The following is an 18963-nucleotide window of genomic DNA, read 5'->3' as shown; positions in this document are numbered from 1 at the left end:
GTGGTCATTACTTGTTGAAGAGGGAACCCCTGAGGCTATTATTATTAGAAAGTGCTCTGAGAGAAAGAGAGTGGTATAAATGGAAGCCTTAGTTTGACCAGTGTGCAGTAAAATATGAATGTTACTAGTTATGGGGGGTGAATGGGTGGGGTAGAAGGTGTTTGTTATATGAGTGGGGGAGGCATGGGACCATTATTTAGCAGCAAGAAGGAAAGTTTGAAGACATTATTATGGATTGGTTTATCATAGTCCTTATCTGAGGACAGATTGAATGCAGCCAAATTATGGCAAGAAATCAGTAAGACAACCCCTGTTAAGGGTGTTTCTTTTTTTAAAAAAGTTTCTTTATTGGCAACAGTGTTAAAGAAATTCAGATATTAAAGTGTGACTCATAATTGACTACAGTAACAACAGCTGTTTGAATTTTTACAGTTGACTTTTTAGTTCTTGACCAAATGTATTTTTTATTAGTTATAATCAACTGGATTTGTGTTCTTTTAAAAATCTAGAATAAGAATATGTTTTCTTAATTATTATAAATGACTGTATTCATTCTGTTTATGTACCATGATTTTGGATGTTCCTACAATGTTAAACTTTTAGGTTGTTTTTAATTGTTTGTTCTTATAGACAACTCTGTAAGGTTTTTAACTGCTTTTATCAGGAGAATGTCAAAGAAGTCCTTTATGTGGATTGCCCGAGCTTCTCTATTTAGGTACAAAGCTAAAAGCCTGTTTTTCCTGGCTTAGTTTTTCTTTTATTTCTTTTATTGAGATAGATAGTGATAGTTTGTATTGTGACATTTTCATTTAGTATAATTCTTTAAAGGTTATTTGTTTTCATTAGTTGTATTTCTTGTCTTAACTCTTTATATAAATAGTTCTTAAATAAATTATTATAAGAGGGTATATTGTTTGGCAAATTGCTTTTACCTGTTTGTTTTGTGCATATCTTAGGTCACAGACTATCTCGCTAAGTTCCTGCAGGTCACGGATTATATCTTCTATTTTTGATTCATTCCCTAAATTGCTAAATACCTCTCACCATATTTGTGGGCTAGCCTTAGTTCCATTTAAATCTCCTGGGCTACCTTCATTTCCCTATATAGCATGATTTTGAATTTCCTAATGTTCTGTTTTCCTAATTCCCTTAAGTTTATGCAGGAAATATGAACCAATTTTATTTGTATACAAAGCAGATCAAATTTAAGATGGAAGATCTGCTTAAACACACCTGAATATTACTGAATTACTTTTTTTGATTATTCACATGAATGGGCCTTCTTCATAGGGCAGATGTGTGAGAGGTGACTTGATTTCATGTTCACAATGTCACCTGAGTACTGTACAACAGCAGGGTTGCCCTTAGCCCTGAGGTGCACTTTTGGAGAAACAAGAAGTAGTTTAGTCATTGATGAACAGTTCTAATTCCACCTAACTACTCCGGGGCCTATGTTGCTCTCTGGGACCTGTCCTTCAACTTAAATCTCAACTTATCACCCAGAAAGTGAGTAAAAAAAATGTCAGGTAGGTAAGGTATATATCTCACATATCCACTTGGCCAAATTTGCAGATATTTTATTTTCAAAATAAATATTTGAGATTAGTAAGACTTTTACCAGTTTTTCTTAGATTAAAAATCGTATGCATTTATAATGTAAAAACATTTTGGAAAATACTGTTTTTCCTATATCATTTCAAAAACTAAAAATTATATTCTGTGCTGTTTGATTCTAACACTTAGAGTTTATTGCAATATTGGATAAGTTTTGTTTTTAAGTAAGGTCGTTTATTTTGTGTATCAAGTAGTATCAGGGAGAGACAGCATATTAAAGGTATTTTTCTTTCCTAACAATGTAGCCACTGTAACATCATTAGAAGCTCATTGTAACTTTATTATTATAATGAAAGTTGCTTATCCCTTAGAGTTGATTTGAAAAGCTCAGTATAATTTGTTTTTGCCAAAAATACTCTGCTCAGTAGTGAGTCTTGAATATTCCAGTGATTTTAAGATTTTAGTAAGATTATATATTAATATTTTGTCAGTTGATGCCTGTATTTTCTTTTTTATAGGAGAGACGATAATAAAGACATTGATTCAGAGAAAGAAGCTGCCATGGAAGCTGAAATTAAAGCTGCCCGAGAAAGGGCCATTGTCCCTCTGGAGGCCCGAATGAAGCAGTTCAAGGACATGCTGCTAGAGAGAGGGGTCAGAAAACAATCTTTGGGGGAGATATTTCTGTTTTGTATAAGTAATATAAATATGTCTTGCTAAAAGGTCAAATCTAAGGTTAGTGCTCATGTCGTGGGGGCGGGATAAGGGAAGCCTGTCAAATCACTGTGCTCTTTTTCAGATAGCCGTTTTCTTGGCTAATTATATTATGTTTTAACTAAATGCCATTTTATTATCCTTTTAAGTACAAATAACATTTAACATTTATTGGGTCATTAAATTTTGGTGAGTAATATGACGAGTATTAACATTACAGAATGGCGGACTACTCGGGATAGGTAAGGTAAATGTGATTCTTTTAATATCTATAGAATGGCTTTTGGTTAAAGGAGTACTGGTACTTTATGATATTACTATTAATGAAGCTTAATTGCGAAGGGATTTCAACCTTTTGATTATATTCACAGATTCATTTGAGTAAGTAAAATTGTTCAACTTTACATCACAACATTGTTCACGAGATTAGAGCAAGCTTGGGAAATCAAAATGCAAATCTTCAAGGCTTTTTCTGATGTACTGATTTTTAAAATGTCACACAGTAGTGGTTATTTTAATGAGTAATTAAGTGTGTTATTTCTATATAATATAGAAATGTTCAGAGCCAATTAGTGTGGAAATTTGCTTTTGCCTAGCCTCCCACTGCTTGTCATTTATTAGTGATGGAAACTGCAGTATGGTTTTTATTATGTGTCCTTTTTAAGTAGACGTCCCGTAGATTTCAAGCAAAATTATATGACCTTTCAGTTTTTAGAGCCAACTTAATTTATGAGGCAATACATTTTTTTTATTTTAAAGGTGTCTGCTTTTTCAACATGGGAGAAGGAGTTGCACAAGATAGTTTTTGATCCTCGGTACTTATTGCTCAATCCTAAAGAGAGAAAACAGGTAAAATGAAAATAACAGTAAGAAATGTATATCCCTTTCCAGCATAACTTTTAATTTGAACCTTTTCATACCTTAGTGACCCTCTGTGTGGACATTTCTGCCTCAGAAATACTTTGATATTTTTGCCATTATGGACATGGCTTTTGCCTCATGAACGTTTTGTCCTTAATGTTTCATATATACTGATGTTATACAAAGGTTTCAAAATAAACTCATGTACATTTATTAATTTTTACTGGACAATTCTTCCGAACTGATAGTTCCAGTGTTTGAGTCTTCCCAACTGTTATGTGTCGATATATACATATATATGTATCTGTATTGTAGACAGACAAGACTCAGCATGTTTTATCTCGCACCTTCTACATATACATCTGTTAAGTGGCAGCTGTTAGGATGTCTTTTCATAATAAACTTAATGGACTCTTCAGGTCTCTACTGAACTAGAATTATAAGAACTAGAGTTGCCTTATTACCGAGCTGCTGTTTATTCCCATTGTGATTCAGTGATATATATCTCATAGTGAATGCTTCCTCTAAAGTATTGCACACTGCGAACTTTGCTGAATTACCTGGACCACCCTGACACTGATCTGTGTAAAACGTTGAGTATGTTGAACCACTTGCTATAGTGCTATTGAGGTACACAATTTCATTTGGTAGAAGTAGTTGTCCATCTTCCATATTTATAATTTAATGGTTGGAATAATTTAGGTCTAATCATAGACTTTTTATGAAAAGAGGAAGTTTACACTGTGTCAGAAATGTATTTGAGACTCGAAATAGGAAGACATGACTTTCCATATGTATTTACACCGGTATTTCATGCACAGTAGTCTTTTTTATTTTAAACTCTTCATGTGTGATGGTCTCATTTTCACTCAGTTGATGGCCCTATCAGAACCTGTAAATTAGCCTTGATTTTTTACTTTCCCCACTGTGCATTTCAAGTCTTATCAGCACAGTCTACCTCAAAAACCTTTTCTAAATCCAGCCTCTTATTTACCATTTCCCTCACTAAACCCTAATTCAAAATACTGTGATTGTGGTGCCTAATTGAACTCCTTGCCTCCTCCATTCTTTCTGTCCTCTGTAGTCAAGTTCTTTTTCCACACAGCAGCCAGACTAATCTTAAAATTTAAATGATAAATTAAGGCAGTATTCTATTGCTTGAAAAATGTGCACTGCTTACTGTTTGAGTTAGAATAAAGTTTTCATGGCTGTAAGATTCTCTATATACTCATGTCTGCATAGTTCTCAAGGCTCTTAGGTTCATTTATTCACTAACACTGATATGCCTTGGCCAGTACTGGAATATTCTGATACTTACTAGTCCCTCTTCTGGAGTGTTCTTCCCCCAGGTGTTTCCATAGCTTACTAAATCATTTACATTCAGATACTTGTCCAGATGCCTTCTGATCAACCTCTTTGCCTTCATTACTCTCAGTAGCACTCAGAACTCTCATCTAAAATTATTTTACCATCTGTCTTTTCCTACCACAACCTGGGGACGTTGATGTTTGAGAGTTTGCTTAGATGTCTTTGTAGACCCTGACTGCTAATGATTAAGAACAAGGCACTAAAATGCTCTTTGGGCTCTCTTAGCATCTGGGTGGGCTCTTAACAATTGTTGACTTTACTGTAGAACAGTGGTTCTCAACCAGGGTTTTTTTTATACTGGAGGACATTTTAGTTTGCCCCAGTGAGGGAGTGCTGCTGGCATCTGGCAGCCAGAGATGCTTCTGAACATGGTCTGGTCAGTGCTGAGGTTAGAAACTGCCCTGCTGTAGGATGATTTCAGCTGGTTTATTGAGATCCTCTAGAGCAGGTCATTTTTAAGCTGGTAAGATCCTGGATAAGGGCTGAGTCTTGATAACATGGTATATTTTCTCAACGTGGTCTATTTTCTCAATCTAGTTCGCCTCAATCCTAATTTATGTTCTCCCAGTCCAGAGACGGTTTTGCCTTTTAGAGGAAGGGTCAGCAAAATGTTAACATAGGATTAGATAATAAATACTTCAGGTTTTGTGGGCTGTATGGTCTCTGTCATAATTGTGTAACTCTGCTGTTGTGATGTGAGAGCACCTGTAGATTTATGTGAAGGAATGAGTGGACACTGAAGTTTGAATCTTATTTAATTTTATGTGTAATTAAGTTTTCTATTTTTCCCCCACCTTTAAAAGTATCAGAACTATTCTTAGGCTGTATAGGAACGGGCAGCAGGCCAGATTTGGCCAACAGATAGTGATTTGCTAACCCTTGCTTTCTAAAATCACTCCTTGCCTTTCACTGAGTTTCAAAAGTGCCCCAGATACATAAAATTGGCAAGGAGGATCTAGTGATTAAACTGCTTTTTCAAAATCTTTGTTATAGCTGTATTGTGTCCTTACTTCATGGGTATCTGGTGCTGTCAATTCTAGTGAAGGAGTCTCTAATTTTAAAAACTGGCTCTTGGTTTCCTGACTGCTGGTTTAGGGTCAGCTTTCTCTTGTCTGCCAAATCCTTTATTGCCTGTGCTTTTCAAGTTCCCAGAGTTGCTGTTTCTTTTTCCCCCATTTTTCTGTTCTTACTGATTTGTAACTTAAAAATGGAGATCCTCTATTGTCATTTTATTGTTGTTTCAGGAAAGCAAGCAATAGATATGTATGTTCAGTTCATAATCTTGACTGTACATTATTAAATGGAGAAAAATACATAGAATATACATATTCTATGTATATACATATATATATGTATGTATGCATGATTACATTTTGGTGAAAATAATTATATTTTAAAGAAAAGCACAGAAATAAGATTCCAGTATAGATTCCATCCATATTGTTAATGTTTTTTCTAAGAGGGATTTGTGAAGACTGAGATTTCTCTTTAACTTTTTATATTGCTTAAAATTTTAAAAATAAACCTGTACAGAAAGTAAAGCCATCAGGCACAGGCTTTTAACTTTTTAATTCTGGAAGCCTAAAAACAAGACTTGTATGCTTGTGTAATTCTGTCAATTGAAGCTTTAAAGTTGAGATTTGCTATAGATCACTGTCATATAATTGAGTTACCTATAATTAATATACTTTTCCTATTTTGGGACAGATATTGACATAGCATTTTTTTTTCATAGATTCTATAGTTTGGTATTTAGAGTACCAGTATGAAAGACTGACATCGATTTGTGTTTTTTTTCTAATAGGTATTTGATCAGTATGTAAAGACCAGGGCAGAGGAAGAACGCAGGGAAAAGAAAAACAAAATAATGCAAGCCAAGGAAGATTTCAAAAAAATGATGGAGGAAGCAAAATTTAATCCGAGGTATATGGTTTATTACTGTCAAATATCAAAGCATGTATGTATTTTCTCCTAGATCAGTTAAAATATATATATATGTATCTTTTGGATTTGGAGACATGAAAAGCTTCTTTTTGATTATTGGTTTCTGGCTTTCCAAGAATCTTCTTTCTTAATACATTTTCTTTGGAGGATTCCTGGTACTGGTTCCTGAGGCACTGGTTTTCAAGAAGGTAGCTTGTTTTAAAAGATTCTCTTTGAGAATAAGTTTCTTTCTCTGAAACTAGTAAATGATTAAAAATCTACTGTCTTCTTAAAGGTTTACACATAATAAATTGCAGAGCAGGGATATTATTTTGATTGAATTGAAATAATGTAGGATCTTTCATTTTAAAAATTTCTAAATGTGTTGATGATTGTTTGACACTTCTAATTGATTGTTAGTATATATTGAATATTTAAGATGGCTGAAGGAAAGGAGATGTTTTAAACTTACATGCTTAGGATTATAATAATGTCATCAATTATTGGATATCTTAGATATATGAACTTATACATATATGCAGTTAAAGTAACATGCATATGTATGTGTGTATTACCACATTCAGTCTTCAAAACAGCCAATATGATTTAGGCGCTCATATCCTACCTATTTTAGAAATAAGGGAAGTAAGATTTATACACATTAGGTCACTTCACTGAGTGGATGTAGAATTTCTACTAGATTGCAGTATTTTAAATTGCTATGAATATCCCAGAATATGGAGAATTTCTGAAACTATGGGGTAGAATCATGGAATCTCTGGGTTAAATGGTACTGTTTAAGGGTAATAGAGTTTGAGACTCTGCAGGAGATCTTGGGCTTTTTTCTTAATCAAAAGAGTAAAAATTCATGGGTCCGTGTAGTTGTGACTCTGTTATAAAATATTTTTTGGAAAAGAATTTACTCTTAGGAGATGCATGCTGAAATATTTATTGATGGAATCTCATGATGTCTACAGGTTACTTCCAAATGATTCCAGAAAATATATCCATAAAAACCCTTTGTGGATCTGGGAATAATTGAGACTCCAATGAGATTTCTCTTTTGTAGATTTGAAAAGTTAAATCTTGCTGTATCACAGTACCCTACTAATATTCTTTTGGGGCAGATAAAATTGTTTGAGTGATTTTTAGTATGCAGGTTATATCAGAAAGTAAAGCTATCAGGCACAGAACTGGAAGTCTTACCACTTGGGGCATTGGGCCGTATTGCTAAATTGACGCATTTGACAATTGGCGTAGAGATTAGGACCCATTTTAGTAAGTATGAAACAAAGAGGAAAAACTTACTAAAGTTGAGAAAATACCATCCATAGACTTTCTTTGAATTGGAAAAAGACCACAAGCACAGAACTCTAAAGCACTAGAGTATATTCCAAGGGAAAGAATGACTGGGAAGAATTACCTAACTTTAGAGCCTGTTTTTTTTATGTCTGTTTGCTTTTTTGTTGGAAATTTCAGGTGTACTTCTATGGTTAGCTTTAAGTCATTATTACTCTTTCTCATCCATTATCACCAAAAACTATCCACCTCACTCTTTTCTGTAAAGAACTGTTATACCATGTCTGTTATAAAGTATGTAGCAAAATGCTATTATAAATCTTTTGCAATAGCATTTTTGGAGTTAAAACATGAGTCATATGAAAACATCTCTATGGAATCTAATGCTAAAACTTCATTTTAGTCTGTTCTGATAAAAAAAAATTTACTACCTTTTTTTAAACCTATTTTAAGTAATAGAAATATGTATTAAATGATTGAATTCTCACTTGTTCATTGATTTTACATTTTTAAGAAGTTCTTTAATCATTGTAATACTTTTTCTTAATTATAAAGTAGGGTACCTAATTTAACATGAAAAGAAAACAGATTTATTGGACTTAATCTTTGTTTTAATACATGAGATAAAGTATTTTATTTTTGTATTGAGATAGATGTCTTTTAAGGGAAAAGTAAGTTTTATTTTTCACCTCTAAAAATAAGCTAAACATGGGAGCATTTGAATTCTTACTATATATAATAAGGTAAAAAGCTTCAGATATTGAAATATATCCAAATACATGAAAGCTTTAGAAATGCTTCTTTTGTTCATGGAAAAACTTCTTTAATACTTGGTTTCATTGTCCCTCATAGACTTGATTTTCCATATTTCTACCGAAGCTACCTAATTGTTCATCCATTTTGATCTTATTTTAAATTCTTTGAACATATTTTTATTTAATTCTTCCAATATAATTATAGTAGTTTAAAAGATTTGTCTATACCTCAAGCAACATCTGGGTATCTTGGGTTACTTTTTGTTGCTTAAGGTTTCCCCCCCTCCTGTGAATCACATGTTTCTTTGTATGTGTGTGATTTTTAATTGAATATTGAAAACTGTGGAATAATAGGTATCTTCCTCTCAAGAGTATGGATTCTTGTTTTAGCAGGCAGTTCAGTTACAGGCTGATGCCTTTAATTTTAGGTTTGATTTTATGCTGTTACTGTGAATCTCAGAAAGTGGGAATTGTTTTTGTCAAACTTCCAGCTTTGTCTCCCTGTGGATCTTTTGTGGGTTTTGTTGTCCTCATATTGTTCTTTTTCCAGCACTTCTTAATGTCTAGTGTCTCTTTTTTGCTCTTAGGCATGTAGCAGTTTGGTGCAGGGAGTAGTTTTTCTGCTGTTTTATAGCTTGGTCTTGGCTGTCTACTTACTCATGGGGAATTTCTAAATGGTATTTTTCTGGGGTACCTTCTTTCTATAGCTTCTTCCTCTGCCATTTTTTTTTAGCACCCCCAACTCTGATCTTTGCTGCTTCTAGCTCATGGGGATTGCTGTACTCTTTTTGGACTCTAGCTGTTTGCATTTTGGGAAATTGTCCTGAGGCAGAGGGGCCATGGGGCTTCTTACACAGTTTTACCCTACTTGTTGTCCAGTGCTTGAAATCAGTTGCCTCATATATTTTGTCTGATTTTATAGTTGCTTTTGGAGGGAGAGCTAATTCAGGAAGGGTTACTCAGTCTCATCTTAGAGTGGAACTAAAGGAACTCTGAAGTTTCTTGAAATACACAGATATTTTGCTCTCCGATGTCTGTCCCCCTAACATCATGCTGATAGTAATACAGAGCTCTAACCATGTTTTCACTCTTTAGCCCTTTTACTCTTTTCTGTTGGTAGATGTTGGGACTCATTGTCTTGTTGGCACATACTCTTAATGGGAAGATGATATCATCTGTTCCTTTCTTTAAGTAGAAATAGCTCTACCAAAGTTAGCACACTTGCCATTTTGTTGCAGAGTTACATTTAGTGAATTTGCAGCCAAGCATGCTAAAGATTCAAGATTTAAAGCAATTGAAAAGATGAAAGATCGAGAAGCCTTGTTTAATGAATTTGTGGCAGCTGCAAGGAAGAAAGAGAAAGAAGATTCGAAGACAAGAGGTGAGAAGGTAAGAAGGTTTTTGGTTCGAGTGGTGTGATTGATGGGAGTATGAATGGGAAGGGACTAACCTGGTGCTGTTTCTAATCTTTCATGGGCATAAATATTAAGTTGGCTAAAAGGTTCATCTGGTTTTTCTATAACATTGTATGTATGGAAAAACCCAAACAAACTTTTCGGCAGACCCAATAACAAGAGCCATATTTACTGTCTAGCTTTTAAAGTTAACTTTTACAATTGTTTATGTGTGTGTGTTTGACTGCTTCCATAATGCACATTTAGTAATGTCACGAAACTGCATAGATTTTCTTTATATTTTGTTAATTCTGTGCCCATTAAATCCAGAACTGGTTATTAGGCTGTTCACTGGTGCTTGTCTGCTAACATTTCAAGGTTCTTCATAGGCAGTAACATTTAAATTTTTCAAAAAGCTTCTTTATATTTTTTGCCCTCTAAAAGATAGCATTTTAGTGACTTTCTAATCTTTTAGTAAACATATCTTACATATGAATTATTGCTTATCAGAATTAAAGGTCAGCTATTAAAGATTAATGAATTCCAAATGTCATTTGATAGTGGTGTCACAAATGAAGAGGAGCACACCACTGGGGAGGCACACTGGTAGGGAGGTGGCACCAGTGGTGCGTGAACCATCAAAACACGCAGCCTCTCTTCTCAGTGACCCTGTGTGCTTTTGAATGGAGAAAAAGAACGTCTGAAGCTTTATTATTCTTGACATTTAAAATTGCCTCTAATTCCAGAGGGTTAAAATATTTCAAATTCTATTAAGAAATGTTGTGGAAATAACACGACTCTTGTTGAAAAGAAGCGTCTTTAATTGAACAATAACAGTAGTATTAAGTGAAATAACTTTTGTCAGAAATAACTGAAATTTCCTGATTATGTGATTTATTATGCTTCATGGTAGATTTTTCCAGAATCCTTTCACTGTTAACTTTTTTGGGAGTAAATGATGGTGTTTCTCAGAGGAAGATTGAGTTTTACATAAGCATTTTGTCTGTTGAATTAGAATCATGTCAATGAATTGTTTGCTACGATTGACTTTTAGTAAGAACTTACGGATATCATATGATTGCTTTTAAACAAATTGAATGTTTTTGCATTTGTAACTGATGTTCTTTCTCTAAACATGTTTTTTGTAGCTATTTTATGTATTGTTTTATAACAGATGAATAGACTTTTCAGTTTTGTGCTGTGTGGCCTCTCAGTCAGTTTGGTCTGACAGCTGTTCAGTTACTGATAATGTAATTCTCTGATGAGGAAAGAATTGGCATCTCCTTGGTGGCGTAGATGGTAAAGAATTTGCCTGTAGTACAGGAGACTTGGGTTCAATCCCTGGGTTGGGAAGATTTCCTGGAGAAGGGGATGACTATCCACTCCAGTATTCTTGGCTGGAGAATTCCATTAACAGAGGAACCTGGCAGGCTGCAGTCCGCGGGATCGCAGAGTCAGACATGCAATAAGCAACACTTCGCTACACTTGTGTGGTGCTTTCAGCCTCATGTGGTTCTGGTACATTGCTTTTGAGGAGGGGCAGTCTTTTTTCTTATAAAGTAATGAGAGTTGTGTCCAGAATGTGTTCGCACAGAGTCAGACATACAATAAGCAACACTTCACTACACTTGTGTGGTGCTTTCAGTCTCATGTGGTTCTGGTACATTGCTTTTGAGGGGGGGCAGTCTTTTTTCTTATAAAGTAATAAGAGTTGTGTCCAGAATGTGTTAATTAAAATAAGACATTAAATAAACATTACATCTAAATAAACTTAATTATTCAGCTTTGTTGTCTTTTGATTGTAAAATTTGAATTCTCTAAAGGTTTAGCCTTGTACTATTACATTTTGGGGGAAAAATAGGAAATTACTAAAGTGAAACTTTTCTTAGCCAATTTAAAGAATGCAGAGTCAATTACTAACTAGGTATTGAAAGTAGAGGTTTAAATGTATATTTTATATTCAAATTTGAGAAGTATCTGGCTAATGAAGTTTTATCTCTTCATGACTGCTGCTGTATATTCTTATGAAGTATATTGGCAGTACATTAAAAATTTCTCTTTTAGTATTTATTTACTTTTGGCTATGCTGGATCTTTGTTGCTGCACCACGGGCTTTCTCTAGACTCAGCAAGTGAGAGCTACTCTAGTTGTGGCATGTGGGCTTTTTGTTGCAGTGGTTTCTCTTGTAGAGCAAAGGCTCTAGGGTACATGAGATTGATAGTTGTTCCTCGCAGGCTTCCTTGTCCCACATCATGTGGAATCTTCCCAGGCTAGAGATGAACCCATGTTCCTTGGATTAGCAGGAGGATTCCTTACTACTGGACCACCAGCGAAGTCCTGAAGTACATTTTTTAATTGCATTTTAACTGTGTATGATTGAATAATAAACTGATACATTGGAATTTCTTTGTTCTTATGATTCCTAACTGGTCTTTGTAACAGATAATTGAATCAATAGCTGAATAGTAGTAATTGAAAGGTAATTTACTTGCTGAGTCAAAACTCATGAATGATACTGACTTTTGATGAAATAGTTTTTTTCTCTTTAGTTGGGATTTTCAAACTAGAGTGCAGTCATCATTTTCATGTAGCTTTCATGGGTAGTTTTATTTAAGAAATGCCCCTAAAACTTTTACTGGGCAGTTTTGTTTACCAGAGTAGCTACCCTTGAGTTTTTGTTAGTTTGATAATAATTTTATTATTATTATTCTAACCAATTTTTATTATTGTTTCAAATAATTTATTTTTTGGAACAACAGGTTTGAAGCTGCACATAATGGGGTTAATCCTTTTGTAAAGTTGGCATTTTTCTCTCTTCCCTCTCTTTCAAATTAGCTGCTAAACATTTTTTGTTGCAGTACATTTGACTGAGGAGACTATTTCTCCCTTAACTAAACAGCTTAGTTGGTAAGATGCTTTTATTTTTAGAGAGGAAAATAGGGATGATAGGGTCTTGAATTGTTGCTAATGATAATTGACATTTTATAGTTTAGAAAGATTCTTATTTGATGCAGCTTAGCTATTTTATTAACATAAATTTTGCTTTCTGGGAATTTAGTGTTCATTGTGTCATATACAAAGTAGATATGAACAGAAAAAGTATTACATTGCTATTACATCAAGTAGTTTCTTTATTGCTATCTAGAAATACTGGGTTTATGAGTTATTTCTTATTAATCCAAACAAAGTCAAGAGCAGAGTTCCATGAATGGAGAGATACACTGAATAGTTCTTATCTTTTAGAAAAGTCTCTAATACAGAAGCTCTGTTTCTTATAACCTTACAAGTGTTTTCCAAAAAGGACATCCACCTCCCTTTTAATCCTCTTTTAGGAGAAATGAAGTTACAGGGAGAAGGGAGAGGGTTGAAATAGAACTAAGGAATGATTAATTTTATTTTGTGGCCCCACAGAAATTCTGTTTCTCATTCCCTTGGTCAGATGGGGAGACAGCATATTTAATCCCTATGGGGAAGAGAGGATCTTGACATGGTTAGAATCCTCTGCTGAAATGAGTTTAGCTACCTCAGATGTCTTCACTAGTAACAATACACAATAACCTAAATGAGACTGAATTTTAAAATGGATCCTCAAAGTCCATAGAAACAAATGCTTGTTTATTCTCTTCTTGTATTAAAAAATAAAAAGTAAAATTGGGAAGAGGCTTTCTAAGTATTGCATATGTTGACACTAAAGGATTGATATATAATATCTTTAGTATAATGTTACTAATTTGGTACTTGTTAACATAATTTCATTGACACATTCTGGTGAAGGCATACATGTTTAATGGCTAAAAAGTGCAAGAAATCTGAATATAGGTTTTTTGTTTTAGAAATGACTAATTATAGAAATTATACAGTTTTCTTATACATACAAAGGTAAAAACATTGCTCTTTTTAAAGCAAAATATAAAAGTTTATTTTTTGTTTTTACACTTTTGACAGTAAGTTTCAGATTTGTAATAAGACTTGCTCTTTGGGTGCAGCTGTTTCCAAATTCCTCTATTAATTTTAACAGTTGTATTAATCTACTTTAAAAAATATTCTTACCATATTGATGTTGAAGTATTTTTGCCATTTGTTCATAAGCCTGAATTTTAATTTCTCATAAAAGAGCAGTTCTGATACTTTTTTGTTTTTGACTAAAATTTCACTTTAAATGTATTAAATTATTCTTATCTTTAAGGTCAGTGAGCTTTGTTCTAGTTGTAAATCTTTATGAAGAGTTTCTCATGGCATATTGTTTTCCTCCCACCTTACACCTATTTTGAAATATAGATTAAATCGGATTTCTTTGAACTACTATCTAATCATCACTTGGACAGTCAGTCTCGATGGAGCAAAGTAAAAGACAAAGTAGAAAGTGATCCACGTTACAAAGCAGTGGATAGTTCATCCATGAGAGAAGACCTTTTCAAACAGTACATTGAAAAAATAGCCAAGGTAACCATTGTGTTTACTTTCATGGTAACCATGGAATAGTAAAACTGTTAATTGCGTTATAAAGGTATTTGCCACTTCTTCAGGGTTTAGAATTTTTCTTGTTGGTATTCCTAATAGAACCTTTAGTAATTAATTTTGGAATGAGTGTTTAGGTATATTCTTGGTAAAAACTAGGTTTGAAACCTTGTATTTGGCAAACTAGTTATTCTGTGGGGTCATATGTTAATGGAGTTGGTAATTTCACTTTTACAGAATTTAGACTCAGAAAAAGAAAAGGAACTTGAAAGGCAAGCCCGCATTGAGGCAAGCCTTCGAGAACGAGAGAGAGAGGTTCAGAAAGCTCGTTCAGAACAAACAAAAGAAATAGATCGAGAGAGAGAACAGCACAAACGAGAAGAAGCTATCCAGAATTTCAAGGCTCTTCTGTCTGATATGGTATATATTACTGTTTTGCTTTTTTCTGTAAAGTATTGGGTATTAGAAATCTGTTATATTACCTCATTAGTGGACATTTTAATATCCTTTAAATTGACTCTGAGAGTTGTAATTTATAAGTTACCTATAAAGTATTTTAAAATTGAGTACTTGGCATTAACACCAGTAGAATAGGAAATCGTAGTTCTTTAATATTTTCAGAATATTTGATGTTTGATGTTTTGTATTTGTAAAATTTCATAATCTTTTAGTCTCAGAGCTTTTAAAAAATTGTCCTTGATGAAGTCATCTTAAACCATCATATACTTGCATGGGACTTAAAAAAAAAAAGTCGTCCCGCATTACCCAGGTGGTTCAGGTATGTAGGGTTTTTGCCCCTACAGTGCGTGCCCTCAGGCCACCCTGCGGCTCCGCTTGCCTTTTCCTCCTTGTTACTGTCTCTCCTACTGTTTCTTTTAGCAAGCGTCCTGTCATCGCTCCTGTTGCTTCCTCTGATGTCTTCCCTTGCTTCTCCTGGTCGGTTCTCAGTGACTTTTTTTCTGTTTCCTGCGCAGTTCTGTTTTTTCTCCCTCCCTCTGCTTCCCCCCGATTCATCCTCTTTATGGCAATCACAGAAATCTTTGTAAAAGGCACATCTGATTCTTGTCACTCTCCCTGTTGCTTGAAGAGAATGAAGGTCCTTGCTACTCCTGGCAGTTCTTTTTTATTTTGTATTCCCAGTGCCAAGCTCAGTGTTCACTTGACATGTTTTTAGGTACTTTTTTGGGGGTAAATAAATATTTTTATATTTTTCTTCATTACTATTTTTTTTTGGCTTTTCAGCATCCTGTATTTCTTGGTGTTGGCAGCAGGGTGACTTAACTTGTAATGCCATTGCTATCCATGAAGCATGCCTTTCTGCTGGTTGCAGACCCAGCCAGAGCTATCACATTGTCTGTTCTATTATCTTCTTAATGATGTTCATTCCTGCTTGTATGTGCAAGTATCACTTCCAGGATATAGTTAAGTCCCAATTTGACCTTAAGAAATTTTTTCTTTGATCTGGTGAGCTGCTTATGCTGTAAGACAGTCCATTTCCTCTCTTATTTATATCCATTTCTACTACTAGAAGTTGGTAAGGTCTTCAGTAAAGTACCTAGGAACTTAAAGTTCTTAGGGACCATGGTTTATGGGCGATAACTTCTCTGCATCCTTCTTACCTCTCAGCCCATACTATATAGCTTAGATGTGCTCTGGTAGATGAGATTTCTGGTTTTAAAGGAGTAGATTTTCAGTTACTGCTTGGCTAAGACGGAGTCATCAGAAGCTTTTTTTATTAAATGTATTGTTCCTAAACAAAATAAATGAGTCTTTTATTGACGAAATAAAAAAAGATAAGTCTGTCTCAGGTGATGGATAGCATTCTCTGTTTTTAGGTACGTTCTTCAGATGTGTCCTGGTCTGATACTCGGAGAACTCTACGGAAAGATCACCGCTGGGAATCTGGATCCTTGTTGGAAAGAGAGGAGAAAGAGAAGCTTTTTAATGAACACATTGAAGCACTTACCAAAAAGAAGAGGGAGCACTTTAGGCAACTTTTGGATGAAACTTCTGCAGTAAGAGTCTTCTTCTTTTCTGCTTTAATCTGGATGAATCTTTGTTAATAATTCCTATAAGTAAAATATTGATGTGATTTTTAATGTCATTGTCTTTAGGACCATTACTGAAGTTCATGGGTTTCATGGCTCTTCTCTGAGTTTTTTAAGTGAAATGGTACTCCTACTATTTAGAACTTACTTCATTTTTATTTTGTATTCCCAGTGCCAAGTTCATATCTATTCCCTTAGTAATTCCAGATGGTCTTATCGGTGTGTGAACATTGATGCTTCCTGATGATCGATTTAATAGATCCCTTCTTTTGCTCTATTTTCAATTTGGTACCTTCGTCCCCTTGTTTGGCAGTTTGTGCTCTCTGCAGGTTTTGCTCCTATTTGATCTCTTTTTTGGTGGTGGTTTCTTTAGAAGTTATGATATTGCCCATGGAGATACAGGGTTTGCAGTTGATTGTCATAGGTCACCTTGACTTGACAGTATGGCCATGAAAATAACTTGTGGCAAGCCAACAAAAAGAAATTGCGTTAAAGCTCCTCCCTCTCCCTCACTAGTCCCATCACACTCAGGCCTAACGAGTGATTGCAGATCATTGTGTGCTATGATGTATCACCCCTCAAGAAAAGTCAGTTCTGTTTTTTTATTCACTTGTCTTTCAAAGATTACCTTAACATCCACATGGAAAGAAGTTAAAAAAATCATTAAGGAAGATCCTCGGTGCATTAAATTCTCCTCCAGTGACAGGGTAAGAAAATTTTGTCTTGAGATTTACTTTCAGTTTATAAATATTAATTGGGTGCTTAATCAGCAGCACTAGTATCTTGACTAAAACGGGGTTGATGGTTTTAAGTGAATAATGTTGAAAGAAATAAATGTTAAATTTTAAGTTTATGTTTTCTTTCTTGTATGATATCTTTAGCAAGACAACGCAAGAGGAACTTTAAAATTTTAATCGTTGGGTTTAAACCTGTGTTTTGGGATCTTCTAAGAGATTAAATGAAGCTGTAGTTTTTATTTATTGTATAGTCAGGTCCCACTAGATATATTCAGGCTGGTAATTGGTGCTAGGCTACCAAAAGTGCTTAACCCTTACAACCACGCCAGCAGGAAAACATAACATGATCTCTAGTTCTTAATGTCCCAGAAACTTAGGGGAGCCTCAGCTGTGTGAACCTTGTAGAAGCCCTCTTCTGGTACACTCTGACTCCTCTGTAGGAAAAAAACTCACCAGGGGTCTGAATTAGTGAGTGATGTCAAGGAAAGTGTAGCTTATTCCCATCCATTTTGTCCCTCGGCCTTCATATTTTCCTTCTTCCCATTGTTCTTCGTCCTGGTTGGTTTCTCTAGGTCTAGAGTTCAAAAAGCTCATGATCTAATATTCTTCCCCCTCCTACTCCATTAAATTTTAGATGTATGGACCACAAAATATACATGATTAGAAAAGTGTGGTAGCTGGATAGCTGAGAGATCCATGCAGGCTCTGAACTTTTCTGATTGTTTAGAATTAATAATGCCTTTTTAAAGCTTGGAGTTTCTGCATGTCTTTGCTGGTCCCTTACTAAGCTCTCTTACTGAGCTAAATGCTCAGTTGAACTTACTAAAGTTCTGAGTATTACTTTGTAAATTATGCCACATTATTTTTGTGCTTGAAGATATACAGTCTTTAGGAATGCACATTTAACCCTTAATTTCTGTATTTTTAAGAGTGTCTACCATGTGAAGCTGTGATGAAGGGTTAAGGAGATATTTTATAAAAGCCTCAGCACAGTGTAGCACGTAGCAAGCCCCCAATATATGGTTTTAACATAAAACATATATTAGCTGCTACTAATATATGGTTTCTTATTCTTGCTTTTTACCTTTAAAATGTACGCTGCAGATTTTACCTTTAATGAATGTTGCATGAACAGAAATGTGTCTTACTGCTTTTTTCTTTTGAATTATTTTATGTTGTGACTTATCGCTCATTAGTTTAATAAATAATTGATAATAATTTTGGAATTAGTGGAATTTTCTCCCTAATCTTACTGTCTTTTTGCAGAAAAAACAAAGAGAGTTTGAAGAATACATCAGAGACAAATACATCACAGCCAAAGCTGACTTCAGGACACTTTTGAAAGAGACCAAATTTATAACATATAGGTATGTGCAATGAAATGTTTCATATCGCCAATCATTGTCTTTACTAGTCCTACTCTGATGGCCAAGCCTACTTTGCATTCACACACATGTTGACATTGTTAATTTTTAGGAATAAGAAGAAGCCAACTTTTCTCAAAGGCTGAATACAGCCCATATCTACCTTTTTTTTTTTTTTTTTTTAAGAAAGGGCCCAGATGTTAATTCTTATTTTGCGTTACCCACCCATCTATTTTTTAAACACTCTTTTGTTTTTACTTCACTGCTTTTTCAGAAGTATTTTCAAATACATAAAAATTGTATTTCATGAAGAGACTTAAAAAAAAAATCCTTCACTGTCAATTATCTTTCCTCCTCTGAAGACTAAATATTTAGTGTGTTCATTCTAAAGCTTGAAATCATCCTATTTAAACTCAGCAAATGCATTTTTTTCTCAGATGAAAGCAGTTTGCTGGATACATTTAAATTAAAACTTCAAAATTATAAAA

At 34.3% G+C, this 18963-nt stretch overlaps 1 protein-coding gene across 11 annotated transcripts in view; it reads left to right on the top strand.

Annotated features, from left to right (window-relative positions):
• TCERG1 (transcription elongation regulator 1) overlaps nucleotides 1-18963 on the top strand; it is a 51894-nt gene that overhangs the window by 30715 nt on the left and 2216 nt on the right. For 8 of the 11 annotated variants that reach the window (XR_001295919.2, XM_005683104.3, XM_013965667.2 and 5 more), the window contains 10 exons: nucleotides 665-715; nucleotides 2073-2208; nucleotides 3028-3117; nucleotides 6302-6420; nucleotides 9713-9863; nucleotides 14147-14311; nucleotides 14564-14746; nucleotides 16162-16341; nucleotides 16998-17081; nucleotides 18378-18478. Coding sequence is in view for 10 of the 11 variants with exons in the window: in XM_005683104.3 (XP_005683161.3) it covers nucleotides 665-715; nucleotides 2073-2208; nucleotides 3028-3117; nucleotides 6302-6420; nucleotides 9713-9863; nucleotides 14147-14311; nucleotides 14564-14746; nucleotides 16162-16341; nucleotides 16998-17081; nucleotides 18378-18478 (1260 nt within the window). In the remaining variant the exon portion in view is untranslated. The remainder of the gene's footprint in view (nucleotides 1-664; nucleotides 716-2072; nucleotides 2209-3027; nucleotides 3118-6301; nucleotides 6421-9712; nucleotides 9864-14146; nucleotides 14312-14563; nucleotides 14747-16161; nucleotides 16342-16997; nucleotides 17082-18377; nucleotides 18479-18963) is intronic. The other 3 variants (XM_013965663.2, XM_005683105.3, XM_005683103.3) reach the window with 1 other exon arrangement.

The sequence above is a fragment of the Capra hircus genome, chromosome 7 (assembly GCF_001704415.2).
Source record: "Capra hircus breed San Clemente chromosome 7, ASM170441v1, whole genome shotgun sequence".
Taxonomy (NCBI): Eukaryota; Metazoa; Chordata; class Mammalia; order Artiodactyla; family Bovidae; genus Capra; species Capra hircus.
The sequence above is the reverse complement of the archived record's forward strand: the minus strand, read 5'-3'. Positions and strand labels throughout refer to the sequence as shown.